Source organism: Giraffa tippelskirchi, chromosome 1, assembly GCF_054371585.1.
Source record: "Giraffa tippelskirchi isolate mGirTip1 chromosome 1, T2T-mGirTip1v1.2.pri, whole genome shotgun sequence".
NCBI classification, from domain to species: Eukaryota; Metazoa; Chordata; class Mammalia; order Artiodactyla; family Giraffidae; genus Giraffa; species Giraffa tippelskirchi.
The window spans coordinates 90935583-90951060 of record NC_137275.1 but is presented as its reverse complement, the minus strand read 5'-3'; the positions used below and the strand labels follow the sequence as shown (position 1 = coordinate 90951060).

The following is a 15478-nucleotide window of genomic DNA, read 5'->3' as shown; positions in this document are numbered from 1 at the left end:
GAATTTAGCAGAAATTTTTCAAGAATAAGGCTTGGGAATTTCAAGATGACTTGAATTCAAACTTTACTGATTGTTCTCTTGCTTTCAAAGTTGTATTCATTTCTCCAATAATGACATATATTTGTATAATGACTCACTATATTGTAATTGAAAATGAGTGTACTTGTGATTCTCAATTTTCAGCATAATTGGCTTGAAGTTGGTGATCAAACATTTAGTTGTTGTAAGCCAAATCATTCATTATATCCTAGAGGTATCAGGTTATAAATTTCATTTATGTTCATGGAAATCCACTTCAAACAAAAGTACAAAAGTCAAATGCATACACATATGTGCACAAGTACATGTTCATATGTGCATATATTAATTAAGTATATAAAGTCAAACTCAATGAAAAGTCATTATAGAACAAGAAAAGGGATCTAATGCTAGAAATGGAGATAATTATACATTAAAAAATGAAAATAGGGTAAAGTGTGTTAATTATACAATGAATCACCAAAACTGACATAAGAAGAGTCAAATTACTATGGCAGTAATCTTTTTTAAGTTGTTCTGAAATGACCTCCAGAAAATTGCTGGGCCTGGTTGTTTTGTGAAGGTTTCTTTGAACTTTCAAGGGATCTTAATTGCCAAGGTATCTAAATTATTGCAGAGCATCATAAAATAAACAAATTTTCCTAATTCATTTTAAGAGTTTAGCACATTCCCGATCAAATATAGGATAAAAATAGAAAGCTACAAACCAGTCTTACATTAATAAAGTTGCTAAAATAATAAATATTAGAAAAGTGAGTGCAGTAAACATTAATAGGAAAAAAATACCATATTCTTATTAAGTAATTGCCAACAATTACCCTTGCCTACATGCACTTCACATGCTAAACAAAATCCCATTATTAATGCGTCTCATTACAGTAATGGATCTTAAAGATGAGAAGTAAACAGGGAGAACATGAGTTGGAAAAAGAAATGTATTTACTGTGTCATTCTCCAGAGAAGCCACTGGGCCATGGGTCCCAGGAAATAAAAGATTTTGAAATGATCCTACTTTTCTGTGTTCTTTTACCAATTTCCTGCTTTAAAATATACATATTTCACTTATAATCCTAAAAAATTAATCAGAAATATTCAAGGAAAACAAAAAATAAACAAAAATTGATAGTAACAACACCAAACAAAAACCAAAACATCATAAACATTCCTTTGTGGGGATGAGATTGGTAGGGTCTTTAAAATATGAAACCAACCAAGTTTGGACTGAAACCTTTTCCTATCCCCAGCAATATTCCTGTTTAAATATGGACATTCTTCATTGTTCCAAGAACCTTCAAACTATATTCAAATTAGAACCATTTGTCCAGAAAACTTAAACTGCTGATCAGCGTTCTCTAAAATTTTTGAAAGGTGCGATTTGAGTCTTACTCTAAGACTAGCTCAGGTGTAATCAATCAAGTCGCCACCATCTTTAGCCAGCTTGTCACTGTTTCCTTTGACTTAGAGCAGAGTTGGCCAAGGTTAAGATCATTTAGACATCATAAATACAGATTCTGGTTATTACTCTAAGGGTCTTCTTTATTATGAAAAGACATAACACAAGCAAGGGGTTCACAGTTCAATGCAAACTAGAATTTGTCTAAAATTTTGAGAGTACCTTTAAACCAAACTGCCATAAGTCAAGAGCTACTTATACTAAATCAGTTTTATGGCATATAGCAACATAATTTTACTGAGTATAGAGACACATAATTTACATAATTATGCTGCTGCTAAGTCGCTTCAGTCGCGTCCGACTCTGTGCGACCCCATAGACGGCAGCCCACCAGGCTCCGCCGTCCCTAGGATTCTCCAGGCAAGAATACTGGAGTGGGTTGCCATTTCCTTCTCCTGCAATTCATGGGGTTGCAAAGAGTCGGACACGACTGAGCGACTGAACTGAACTGAATGTATACATACACACATTAATACATGAGTGTGTATGAGAAATAAAATCTATATAATTACATAAACATATCTGTGTGTATATACACACACACATACACACATACCAATTAATATTTGATATTAATGTGTGTGTGTTAAGGGCTGAATTATGTTCTCCTGCCACCAAATTCTTACGTTAAAATCCAAACCCTCAGTACCTCAGAATGTGACTGTATTTGGAGATAAGGCCTTTAAAGAGGTAATTATGTTAAAATGAAGTGATTATGATGGGTCCTAATCAACTATGACTGGTATCCTTACAAAAAGAGGAAACCTGACATGCTGAGCAAAGTCCACATGAAGACACAGGGAGAAGACAGCCATTAACAAGCCAAGAAGAGAGGCCTCAGGAGTAACCAAGCCATTGACATCTTGATCTCAGACTTACAGATTCCAAAACAATGAGAAAACTAATTTCTGTTTTTTAAACCACTCAGTGTATGGCACTTTGCTATGGCGGCCCCAGGAAACTAATACAGTGTGTGTGTGTGTAATTTAAAATATAATTGTTACTATGTCAACTAGAGTCACCTTTACCACATAATATCTCATTTTATAGACTGGAAAATTCAAGGTCCTCCCAAAGATTCCTGCAAGGGCCTAGGGACTAGAGTCCTAGGTTCAACCTCCTCTCTCCTGATTCAGTTCATTTTACAATCTCCAAATTTTGTGGTCCTTTTCCTGTGCTAACCTAGGGTGGACCTCAGGTCTTTCCATAAAAATAAAATAAAATCAGGGAAAAGGTTAACAATAATTCAAAACAAAACAAAAACAAAAAGGTAATTGTGAACACAGCTGATTTTACAGCCCAGAAATGTAAAACATTAAAGTTGAACATTAGCTGTCTCTGCTCTAACATAGTCCCTTAGCCATTTCCATAAGTGGGAAATCCAGCTTCCTTTTATGTTCTAATGTTATAGCTCTTATTTTCTCCTTCTGTCCTTCACCTCCTCATTTCTCTTCTATCTGTCCCTTCTACTTTTCCACCCTCCTTCCCTTCCCCATCCTCTAAATACCCAGAAAATCTTTACTCTCCACATCCTCCCTCACCCCCACCACTCCCCTCGGCTCCAGCAGTTTGACTCCCATTGTCAGTTAATTTGGCTCATGCTCTCAGGAGTCCCTTCTCTACAAAAGGAGCTAATCAAATTATTTTCTCAAACAAGGACAGTTCCTGTTCTCAGAGAATTAATTCCTGAACCCACTATTAAAGTTATCCCTGCTATATTATGTTTAACCAAGTTACTAAAGAGAGTGAAGGTAACATTTCAAGTTGTTTTTTTCACCTTGATTCAAAAAGAATGAACATCAATCATTAAAAAATCATCAAACACCTACCAATATAATACCCTTTTATATGATCTCTAAATTGACACAGATCTAACACTTCTGTTAAATCTGTTGCAAATTGTTTTTAAATTCTGCAGTCTCATTGAAACTTTTCACTATACGTGTGAACTCTGAATTTTATTTTTTTAAACCATCAACTGTTGCACTCAGCAAATTATTTAACTATCATTTCAAAGAGGACACTTTGAAAACTCAAGATCTTCTACACTTGTCACTTGATATAAGGGACCTAAGAAAGAAGGCTTAGTTTTGCCTTTGCTCAAAAGATTTTCCACACAATTAATATGTATTGATATAAATTGCCTAGTTGGAGAATGTCAGGTTACGGACTGAGGAAGAAAATGAAAATAAATTCTGGTTCAAAATAACTTCTTAGGAAACAGGCTGCTACTGCCACCTGGGGGAGGCTCTTTCTGCTTCATTCAAAAAAGTTAAATGTGCTTCTCAGATGAATGAATACAGTTTATGTTTTCTTTGTTATATCCACACAGGAAGATTTTCTGCCCTTATGAAGTCATAAGTCATTCCAGATGTCTCCAAGATTCCTTCATACAGAAGTACATACTTCACAGACTTTTTGAGAGGTACAAGGAGATGAACCAGAATATAACAAAACAAAGGTTTCTACAACTTATACACTAAGAAAGTATGTTGGTAAATGTGGCTTATATATTAAAAAGTGTAAAAATCAAATTTAAGCTTTTAATAATAAAATAAAAACCTAATTTTAAAGCAAAGTTTATATGGCTTTAAGTTGTAGTTAATTGTACTACTTTTCTGAAATATGCTATCATTAATTGATATGGAAACTGTATATGTTGATATAATCATGCTAGTGATACCAAAATAATAAATTTCAATTGCATGGAAATAGCCAAGAGAGTTTTTTTAGAGAATTTTTAAATTTATGAACTAAATACTGTTATGAAGTCAATATCTATTGTATGTATATTACATATCTATTTGTTGAAAAATTTTCATGAATTAGTGATATGTCAATTACAAAGGAAAAAATTGTGACCTTTGCTTTTAAATGTCTAGTTTCTATTTAACACTTGACAATATTGCATTTCTTTAGGCTATATGATAAGTTGTTACCTATTAACAATTATCTTAAACAAATAAGTTAATCCTGGAAATAGAAATTTCAGGAAGTACCTATTGAAATTACATGTCTGTCAAGTGACATAAAAAAGTCAATGCTGATTAGAGGAAGACAGCTAATCATTTATAGAAAGTATTCTGGTAATAGATTAACTAAATAAAATACATACAGTTATCAGTCTCAGAGTGGTACAATGACACTATCAGAAGGTTGAAGTTCATACTGAACAACCATACCAGCTTGAGGCAAGTCTCTGGAACAAGCATTTTTAAGATTGGAAAAGGTACGTGACATACAGAAAACTGGTTGGGATTCCATAATTAATTCTTTAAAAAAAAAAATCAGACATCTAATTCTGGAGTAAAAAGAAATCTGAGTGACTATGGTGCAGCTGCCACAGCTGAATGAGCTGGGTAAGGTGGGATGAGGTCATCTTCAGGGCCTCCTGAGGTCCTGAAGGGTGTAAGTTTTATATGAGGGTTTAAGTTTCCTTCAACATGTTCATATTAAGGTCTGGAGTGAGTAAGGCGACAGGCATTAGAGGACAAGAAAGGCCAGAGGCACATAAAACTTTATAGTCGAAATACAAGTTATAAGCAAAAATAGTAATTATGCAATTTTAAATGTCTTTATTTCTGAATCAACAGATTGAGTACATTTGGTGATTGGCCAGTAGCTTTGCCTTATCGATATAATGAAAATGACGGATGACCTTAAAATACACAAAAATAACTACATTTTAGGGGTGTTTTAATGAAAGATTCTCCCAAGGTTCTCCTCCCTCCTAAATGAACTGTACAATGTGCTGGTCTTGCCTTTCTTTGTTGAAGAGCCAATACTGAGCTATGGTGAACCACGGAAATGATTAATTATTTCATAACAGAAATTAAAGTAATCATTTTCATCAGAATGTTGCCCAGTTGTTAAAAAATTAGTAAACAGAAACAGAAGTCATCCTTTAATATCATTCATGTTTCATAGGAGAGAAGCATTCAGGAAGTCAGGAAAGATGATTTTTTGCAGATGCCACTTCTATATTCAAGGGGTGGGGAGGCAGGGAGTGGGGAGAGGCAGAACATTGTTTAAAATGCAAGAAGGGCCATTTCTTCCACTGTACTGTTCCCATTTCTCCACCAAGAGTCAATCATTTTCAAATATTGCTGCCATCTTTGTTTCTGAACTGAGGGACCTCAGCACCCATTATTAAACCAACTCACCTACCACATTGATAAGTAAACAGTCCTTCTAAACATGGCTTACACCATCTTCATGTAATTTTTTTCATTTTCCTACAATTATTGCTTCCTCCCCCTTTCCTTATCTGTATTTGATTTCTCTCTCCTCTCCAAGTGTAAACTACTATTTCCACTTTCCCTCTGTCACTGGGGGGGAGGATCTCAGCTTCAGTGGTGTGCTACTCCATGCTTTAGACACGAAGGAGGGGAGAGCAAATCAGAGGCAATACTTGGGGTGCTCTAGGCCAGTTAAGAAGCCTTACATTGGCTGAGGGGAGATGCCTGACTGCTTATGCTGAGCTTTTGTTTACCCAGAGCCATGATGAATTCCAACAAGATGACCATCAACTTGGCCCTCTTTGGCATGACTCAAAGTGGAAAAAGTTCTGCTGGGAACATTATTCTGGGAAGCACTGACTTCTACAGCAGCTTTGCTCCATGCTCTGTGACCAAAGATTGTAGTCTGGGCCGCAGCTGTCACTTCCGCAGCTTCATGCGTCGAGGGGGGCAAGAGGTGACTCTGCAGGTCCAGGTGTTGGACACGCCAGGTTACCCACACAGCAGGCTGAGTGAGAAGCACGTGAGACGGGAGGTCAGGGAGGCCCTGGCACATCACTTTGGGCAGGAGGGTCTGCACCTTGCGCTGCTGGTCCAGAGAGCAGACGTGCCTCTCTGTGGACAGGAAGAATCGTCCCCAGTCCAAATGATCCAGGTAATGCAAAGAGCAGTCACACCAGTGACATTATCCCCATTTTGAATGGCATCACCTTAATAGGAACGAACTATGAAAAACTGGTTAAAAGTGATATTTTAAACAAGTAGTTTAAAACAGGTGCTGGTCACATAGGAAAAAAATTGGTAAAAATTACTTGATTCTCCCACCAAGAGTCATTTTTACAAATTCCTTTGAGGAATTCAGTCAGTCATTTTATAACTGGGAAATGTCTTATTTTATAAAAGAAAACAAAACAAAAATGAGATACTGAACTTAGGTTAACTAAATCTCAAACTCCTAAGAACTGAGAATTTGATTGTCTATGTGGTCGCAAACTATCTGCCTCAGAATCAACTGAGCTGTTTGTGAAAAATGCAGATTCATCCAAGCCTTACTGAAACAGAATCTCAAGAGTAGAGCTTGCCTATCTGTATTTGCTAAACTTTCCATATATTTCTCTAAAACAGTCAAGTTTAGAACCACTGAACTAAAATCCCGACTTGCATCCATTCAACAAGGGACAACCTCTTGCAGTTCACCATAAATAGGGGGCGGGCTGGTCACTCTGATTCAGTCATTGAACACTGTATTGAGTACCAGCACAGAGTTTAATGATTGGTGAGTGATACATGAGCCCTGCCCTCAAAACACTCACAGTCTAGAAGAGACAAATAGATAAAAAAGTATATGACAATACATTAAGTGCCAAAACAGTGCAATGTATAACTCCTCAGTGAAGGAAGCATAACTGAGACCTACACCATGGCAAACATTCAGGAGAGATTTATACTTTATTTATAGGAAAGAAATCAGGAATTGTAGAACCTTTGCTTGCTTCATCTGTAGAGTGAGTAACTGCTCCATGCCAGCCATGAGATCACAGGGACCTCAGGGTGAATAAAAATAACATACACTACCTTTCCCTAATGGTTCATCTGTTTGTTCATTTATTCAATTTCTTGATTCTCCAGTCTAGGACCACCCAAATTTAACTGCTGAACTTGACTAGTATTACTCAGTAGCATCATTAATTGACCTAGCTCAGAGATCTCATCTCTCCTAGAAGTTCCAAAGTAAACTACATGGAGAATAGAGAGTAGACATTGTCAATCAAAATGAATTTGAATGAATGCTACTCTATTTCTGGCCCAATCTCTGATTATGTTGATGTAGAATTTGTTACACTTAGGAAGGTAGTATACTTTGCTTTAAAGAAAGATACTCTCCTTTAACTAGTAAAGACATAAGATTGTTCTAAATGACAGACACACATTTTCTTTTTCAGTAACTGTGGCTGTTCCTAAAAAAAAAAAAAAAAAAAGCCATATGTGTAATCACAAGAAACTAGTGGAAAAAATTAGGGTGACAAGAGTATAAAAAATAATCCTCATCAACCAACTCCTGAAAAATCAAGAACATTCTGTACAAAAGCAAAGATGATTGCAATTAAGAAACAATGTGAAACCTAAGAAAGCCCACGAACCTCCTCTAACCTATTAAAGCCGGCATTTCAAACAATATTTCTGGTAGAAATCAAAAGGAGGGCCCTGGAGCCATACTGTCAGTGTAACTTTTAAGCAGCTTAAAAAATTCATTTAAAGCTGCTATTAAATAGACATTTAACTTAAGCTATAGATGGATGTAATCCAGTAAACTCTGTAAATGGATAAATATTTCTCAAAAACTAACCTTTCTCCATATGTCTCCAGATTTTTCTTTCTGCTGATCCAAAAAGGACATTTTAAGAGACATACATTTTGAAAATAGATTTTTCCAGTTTTAGGAAACAGGACTATATTGTAATCCCCTATTTTTTTTTTCATACAAGTGAATTTGTTTCATACGTGTCTCTCTGATCTTTTTAAATGGTATTCGGCATACATACAGCCTTCACTTCTTATGGCTGCCTTCCTTCAGTCAGTGTCCAATTCAGGAGTTGAAGGCAGAGAGAAGATGTGTGAGGGAAAAACTCAGATCCAGAATAATTTTTCAGGAGTAAGTAACCTGTCTCCCAGGAGAGATTCAGTAATCCTCAGCAGGGTCATGACCCCTGGGAGGCACTGCAGTCCGATTCCGGGCTTCCACCTTGATCTCTGGTTGAAGATTGCCTAAGCACAGGCTGGCTGTTTATGACCTTCTTCCTGAAGGTGCCTCAGATACTAGTGGCAGCCATCTGGATGTGCTCACAGATCCGGAGCAGCTGCAAGATGTCTGAATATTCAACAGGACCCACAGCTGTTAGGAAGGAGCAAGGAGTGGTTAAGGTCCTCTGCTTCCAGACACACCCTGGATTTCTTTTTCTTCCTGGCTCATGCAAAATGAGGAACAGAACATCTGCCTTCCCCTTTGCCTTTCTCCCTTTCTGGGGGCACCATGGAAGGAGTCTTCAAGACCAGTGCCAGAGAAGTGGCACCTTCCCTTCCTGCACCTCCCTGTTGTCTCTTTAAATATCTCTCAATTTGTGCTCGAATATTTTATAGAGGGGTTATAACCTGCCAGTTGTGACAACTGAAACGGTTCCTCAAATGATCCTTTTCTGTCAGGCCTTCCTTAATCCACAGCAAAACAGTAGAGATAGTGAGTTGTCTCCCCAAAATGGGGAAAAAAGGGAGTGAGTCATCTGAATTTTATCATTTGAATTAAAAAAAATCCATAAATTATAGATTAGAGCATATATAACGGGCTCCTCTGGTGGCTCAGATGGTAAAGAATCCCCCTGCAATGCAGGAGACCTGGGTTCGATCTCTGTGTTGGGAAGATCCCCTGGAGGAGGGCATAGCAACCCACTCCAGTATTCTTGCCTGAGGAAGAATCCCCATGGACAGAGGAGCCTGGTGGGCCACAGTCCATGGGGTCGCAGAGTTGGACACGACTGAGTGACTAAGCACACAGTATATATAATAAAGTCTCCTTAAAGAAAGTGCTAGCATGCAGTCAAACTGCACTAGGAATTGAATCCAGGAATTGATTACATTCTTTCTATGATCATGGTATCATGTTTGTATTATTACTGTATACAATCAGGTTTTCAAGCAAGTATTTTGATTTCGAATGAACTTGACTGCTGATGTTATAGATAGGTGTACACAGACGGGGTTCAGAAAGACCAATGCAAGACTGGCACATACTGAACAGAAATCATGGGCTTAGCTGTTCCACAGAATTCAGTTCAAATATAAGTCTGTTACAGTTCTAGGTATGACTATAGATGTTACTTATCGAAACTTTCTTGGCTTCAGTTCCCCATTTATAAAATGGGGATAATTTGCCTATGTTAAAGAGTTCTGAAGTCTGTATTTAATAAATGTAATGTGCTTGGCAACGTGCCTGAATTACAGTAGGTTCCTAATAGGTTTGCAGAAAATTGCTACTACTATTATTGTTTTGTCATCATCACTATGTAGACTGTGATGAGTAACTTATTCAAATGAACTACTAGATATAAGCAACACATTACAGAGGTTAAGAGCCTGGGTCCTGCAGTAAGTTATCCCTGTGTTCAATTTCCTATTTAGTTACTTGCTATGTTACCTTGGGCAAATAACTTCTCTAAACTTCAATCTTTTCTGTGATAAATTGGAAAAGATAATACTTTTCTGGGTTACTTTTGGAATGAATGTCATATTAACATAATGGTAAATTAATTCAAACACTACCACATGTCAAGTGCACAATAAACGTTACCTATGATCACTATAACATTTTTGCTAGTATTTGTTTTACCCTAAAATTGGGACACGGAGAAGGCAATGGCACCCCACTCCAGTACTCTTGCCTGGAAAATCCCATGGACAGAGGAGCCTGGTAGGCTGCAGTCCATGGGGTCGCTAAGAGTCGGACACGACTGAGCGACTTCACTTTCACTTTTCCCTTTCATGCACTGGAGAAGGAAATGGCAACCCACTCCAGTATTCTTGCCTGGAGAATCCCAGGGACGGCGGAGCCTGGTGGGCTGCCGTCTATGGGGTCGCACAGAGTCGGACACGACTGAAGCAACTTAGCAGCAGCTTAGCAGCAAAATTGGGACATATTATTTGTAGCCTTCTTTGGAATTATTTTGATAGGCTTCAGAAGAAAGAGTGAAATCAAACTTACACAGCCCTGATGTATAAGAACTTCCTTATTAATTTAGGAAAAGAAAATCTGGGGAAAAAAAATTCACTGGCTTAGTAACGTTAAACTGAGAAGCCTCAATTTAGTGGGAAGGACAGGGGCCTGGCAGTCAGGGAACCTCCGTTACGGGCCCAAGTCTGCCAATAATCAGCAATGTGGCTTTGGCCAAGCCATTTAATATCACAAGGCCTTAATATCCTCATCTGTAAAATAAGGCAATTTTGACAGATGATCTCTAAGGTTGTCTATTCTCTAAATCTGATCTAACAAGGCTTATCATTCAGCTTTGGCTCTCTAAGAAGAAAATGTGGTGCTCTAAATGGGAAGAGAATAAGGGAATAAATAACATAAAGAATGGTCCTTATTGTCCTCCTGATCCATGATAATTTTTTTTTCTCAGTTGATGTAATAGTTGGCTTTTTTTAAAGTTTCCCCCTAAAAAGACCAGATGCTATGATTTCATCAACCACAAACAAATGGGGCAGGGCTGGTGAGGTCCTGGGAAAATGAACACAATTCCTGGAAAACAAAGTTTATATCCTAACTAGTTGTCCCAAAAGGACTAGATGGACTCATACCCATTAGCACTTTGAAATCAAACAATTCATGATTGATTATAAATTTTCCATCTAGCTCAGTATTATATTTAAATTGTTAACACCAGATAACTTTACATTAACTTATCTTTCTTTTGGATTTTTATGTGAGGTATCAATCAACTGTGATTATTCTCTGGGTCCGTAGAGAACATTTGGCCACTAACATGATGACTATACACCAAGCGACACTACTTTCAAATATTCAACTATTTTCTGGCCAAAAATCAATTTAAAGAATATAAGCTAAGTCAACCATTCTCTTCTATTTTTGGCAGTAATTCAAAAGTGCAATTTCTCTCACAGTTTAGGACATGAGCATCTTTTCATAAATAATTACCAACATGTAAAAACTTTCCAGTGGCTGAACACACGGACTCGTAAGTGGTGTCAAGCTTACAAATCTATTATCCTTAGGTGCTTTAACTCATTTTTCCTAAATGATATTATGGTTTAAAGTATAGCAAATGTCTGGTGGAAACAAAGCGGGGGAGGCATGTTCATGTTACAATATAGAAAGCCAGGAACTAAAAACACACTGTGAATGTTATACCATTTAATGCAATAAGTATGAACCAAGCAAGAGGCGAGTTCTCTGTTATAATATATAACTCAGGAGAGAACCACTCGAGCCAAACAGTTTATTTAACATTAATTTGTATTATGGTGATGTTGTATAAATATTTAATAACAAATATAGCCCATGCATCAACCAATACCCAGAGAATAGTTCTGGCAGTAGCACTCAAGGGAGCTTAAGGGCAGTAGCTATTTATTAACTTATATTAAACATTTCAATATGAACACATCAATAATGCACTGGGGAATATAAGGTCTGGCTCTAAATTTGAGAAACTTCTAGAGACAAGGATGATGAAAGATCAATAGTTGTACTTGTTAAAAATAAAATCCCAATACTATACAATTCCCAGTAATGCTCAATCACTTTTTTTTACTTGGTATGTCTTTATCACCTGAGAAATTCCTTGCTAATTTCTATGCTCAAGGCATCATCACATGCCAGATACATTTTCTGATCCCTCCCTCTACCCCCACATTACCCCCTATCCAAAATTAGGCTAAATGTCTGCCTCTGTAGCACCAATGTATTTTCTATCACAGCATTTGCGAGGACAACAAATTAAATGTACTTTTCCCCTATGTGTCCCTCTTCCTTAGCCCTACGTTTAGTTAGGAAACAAGAATTTACAAGCAGGAAATGCATCTGTTTTGTACCATTCCTTGTTTGCAGAACAAAGTAGCCCCCTCAATAAGTATTTGCAGAAGGAATAAATCCCCCAGAGAGCTTTTAAAAGTTCACATCCCTAAAATAAAAAAAATAAAAAAAATAAAAATAAATAAATAAATAAATAAATAAAAATAAAAATTCACATCCCCACGTTCCATCCTTGAAGATTCTGATGCAATTTTAGCAAGCACCCTAAGTGATTCTGGTGTAAATGGCCTAGAAATCTTATTCTCAGAACCTAAATCTGTTATATTTAGCATGTCATTGATTTTTTAACCATTTGGGTTAATTTTCTTGGGTTGCAATAAAAATGCCACCAACTCAGTGGCTTAAGCAACAGAAATTTATTGCCTGTCAGTTCTGGAGGCTAGATGTCTGAAATAGATGTCAGCAGGTGAGCTTCTTCTGAGGGCTGAGAGTGAGGGATGTGTCCAAGGATTCTCCTCTTGGCTTATGAATGGCTGACTTTATGCTTACCTGGTGTTTTCCCAGTATTCATGTTTTTGTCCAAAGTTCTGTTTTATAAAGACATATTGGATTAGAGTCCCACCCTAGTGAATTTATCTTAATTAACTGCATCTGCAATAATCCTATTTCCAAATAAAGTCACTTTGGAGGGACTGGAGTTTAAGTCTTCAATATATCAATTTGGAGAAAGGGTTTATAAGCAATTCAATCCACAGTATGGTTTATTTATTTTCCAATTTTCTGACTTCTCTCCCGCTCTCTCTGTTAAGAGTACACCGAATATACAAAAAACTCAGGTCTGCTAATTTTCTATGTCACTATTAGCTAAAATGTGATGTTGACATTGCACATATACTTTGATTTACACAAGAGCTATGTTCTTCAAAGGTTGGGGTAAAGTTTTGCCAATTTGCATTTTAAAGGCACATAAAATATGCCAACAGAAGTCTCTCTCTGCAAAACTCTTTTTTGTAAAGTTAGAATCTGTTAAAATAATTATTCTCTAATGTACTGATCTTGAAATGTCTGAGGATTTTCTTGAAGCAGGGCATTTTTAGGAGAACCAGAAGCATACAATTATTCTATGGTGTAGACAGACCGATATGAGGAAAATTTGGGGACCTATACCTTGAGAGAGTCTCTCTGAATACAAAATAGAAGGTGCAGACCACAGGCGAATTTGTGTAGAAAAGAAAAGTTTCACAGGAAACTGCAATTTTGTGTCCCAAAGATTAAACTTCAAAATTGAGGAACCAAAGTTAATAAATAAAACCCTGAAGCTTCTATTTAAGATGATGGTGAGGGTCTAAATCCCAAGTTAATCCAACATATTTATTGAGAGTGTACAGTGTATTAGAGGCTTTGATTGATATAGGAAGACACAGACTTTCCTTCTAAGAAGTCATGGTCAAGTTATAGAGATGAATGTGAAAATAAATAACTCTGATAAAAGTTAGACTGTATTAGGAGCTATAACTGGTAACTGTGGTCGAGATGTTTCTAATTTTTAAATATATTGTTCCACAGTTCTTATATTTTCATATTAGATTTACAGATCCCAATTCTTCTGTCCTCCCTTCCTTCCTTTTTGTTTCACCCTTGTTTCCTTTATTTTTTCCAGTGGTTCAATATTATATGACTCATACTTATTTAAAAGTTTCCCAAACTATCTTTCAATTTTTCAGTATTTTTATAATCTAGAGTTTGTATTAATCTAATACGTCTCTATAGGTTTGTACTCAACCTCTGTACATCAGTTTCTCCATACCGTAACTGCATCTCCCACAAATCATCACACTGAACTTCAAAAGAGGTAAAGCTTTAGCATAGTATCTGGCACTAAATATTAGTTGTTCTCCCTTCTTTTAATTTTAGAGGTTCTGGATATTCATTATTAAATTATTCCTAAGTATTTTATATTTCTCTTGCTATTATGGTAGCAGTTTTGGAAATATTTTTGTAATGGGAGTGTTTGGAATGGAGTGAACTTTACTGTTGCATTGTCATGATTTCATATAACTTTGCAAATATTCACGAAAGTTAAATGGTTATTTCTAGATGCCTTTCATACTGTGTTAATGATCTGCAACATGCTATTACTTCTGCTTTACGTCAGCTTTTTACTAATCAAATAAGAATTTATTACATAACCAACTTCTACATATTACTAAACAAAGGAATACCAGTATTCAATATTTTTCACCCACATTAGAGGAAGTCACCCAATAAATTGGGTTTGAGTCTACGTATGTGAAGAGGATGTGAATCACGGTAATATTTTGTGTTGTTCCAAATGACCAACTGTATTTTGATAGCATTTCCATTACATGTCATCCGATTCATCAATAGATTGTAACCAGATTATGTAACTATAAATTCTCAGAAAATTCTTTTAGTGATGATAATACAATATTCCTACAGAAAAAGATATGACATTGTCCTGAGCAAGGTCCTCTGACTTAAAGGATTTCAGTGGTTCTAACAGATTCAGGTTGACAGGCAAGTATGTACGACTGCTGAATGCTGTAAAGGTAATTAAATCATGCAGCACTGATAATATGCAGTTTTGAAGCTGTAGTTACATAAATTACAACAAAATAAAATGGAGAACTTAAGCCTTTTTTAAAAGAAAGCCCACCCATCTCTCTGCATTTGCTTACATTATTTGACTCCATCATGACTTCCCATCATATATTTCAGTTTTAGAAACATAATGAGGTACAGGTCTGTTTACTGTCTGTGTTAGCTCATACTCTTCTGCTCATCTTTGAGAAATAAGTCAAAGGCAAATAGCCACTTACCTCTTTTCTTTCAGGAACTTCTGGGCCACGCTTGGATGAATTACACTGCCATTCTTTTCACCCATGCAGAAAAAATAGAAGAGGCTGGGTTCAATGAAGATGAATACTTACGTGAGGCCTCTGATACACTGCTAACGCTACTAAATTCTATTCAGCGTAGGTATATTTTCCAGTATAAAAAAGGAAACTCGCTTAGTGAACAAAGACTAAAAATCTTAGAAAGAATCGTAGAATTTGTAAAAGAAAATTGTTACCAAGTACTTACCTTTAAGTAAGATTTAGGTGAAAGGAAAAGGGCTTTGGGTTTTAGAGTCAGCAACCTGGATTCCAATGTGCCTTTGTGACCATAATGTGGACCATCAGA

The 15478-nt window shown here is 36.5% G+C and overlaps 2 protein-coding genes across 11 annotated transcripts in view; one reads left to right on the top strand and one right to left on the bottom strand.

Annotated features, from left to right (window-relative positions):
• Positions 1-15478, bottom strand: part of AIMP1 (aminoacyl tRNA synthetase complex interacting multifunctional protein 1) — a 107940-nt gene that overhangs the window by 54932 nt on the left and 37530 nt on the right. For 2 of the 10 annotated variants that reach the window (XR_014051893.1, XM_081484500.1), the window contains 2 exons: positions 15115-15167; positions 5051-8623 (listed from right to left, as the gene is read on the bottom strand). Coding sequence is in view for 5 of the 10 variants with exons in the window: in XM_081484500.1 (XP_081340626.1) it covers positions 8516-8623; positions 15115-15167 (161 nt within the window). In the remaining 5 variants the exon portion in view is untranslated. Of the gene's footprint in view, positions 1-5050; positions 8624-11723; positions 12423-12823; positions 12862-15114; positions 15168-15478 lie in introns of those variants that run through there. The other 8 variants (XR_014051908.1, XM_081484489.1, XR_014051907.1 and 5 more) reach the window with 5 other exon arrangements.
• Positions 5993-15462, top strand: GIMD1 (GIMAP family P-loop NTPase domain containing 1). Its single transcript, XM_081484606.1, has 2 exons — positions 5993-6385; positions 15129-15462. Exons 1-2 carry the CDS (start codon positions 5993-5995, stop codon positions 15387-15389), a joined length of 654 nt encoding a protein of 217 aa, XP_081340732.1. The 3' UTR covers positions 15390-15462.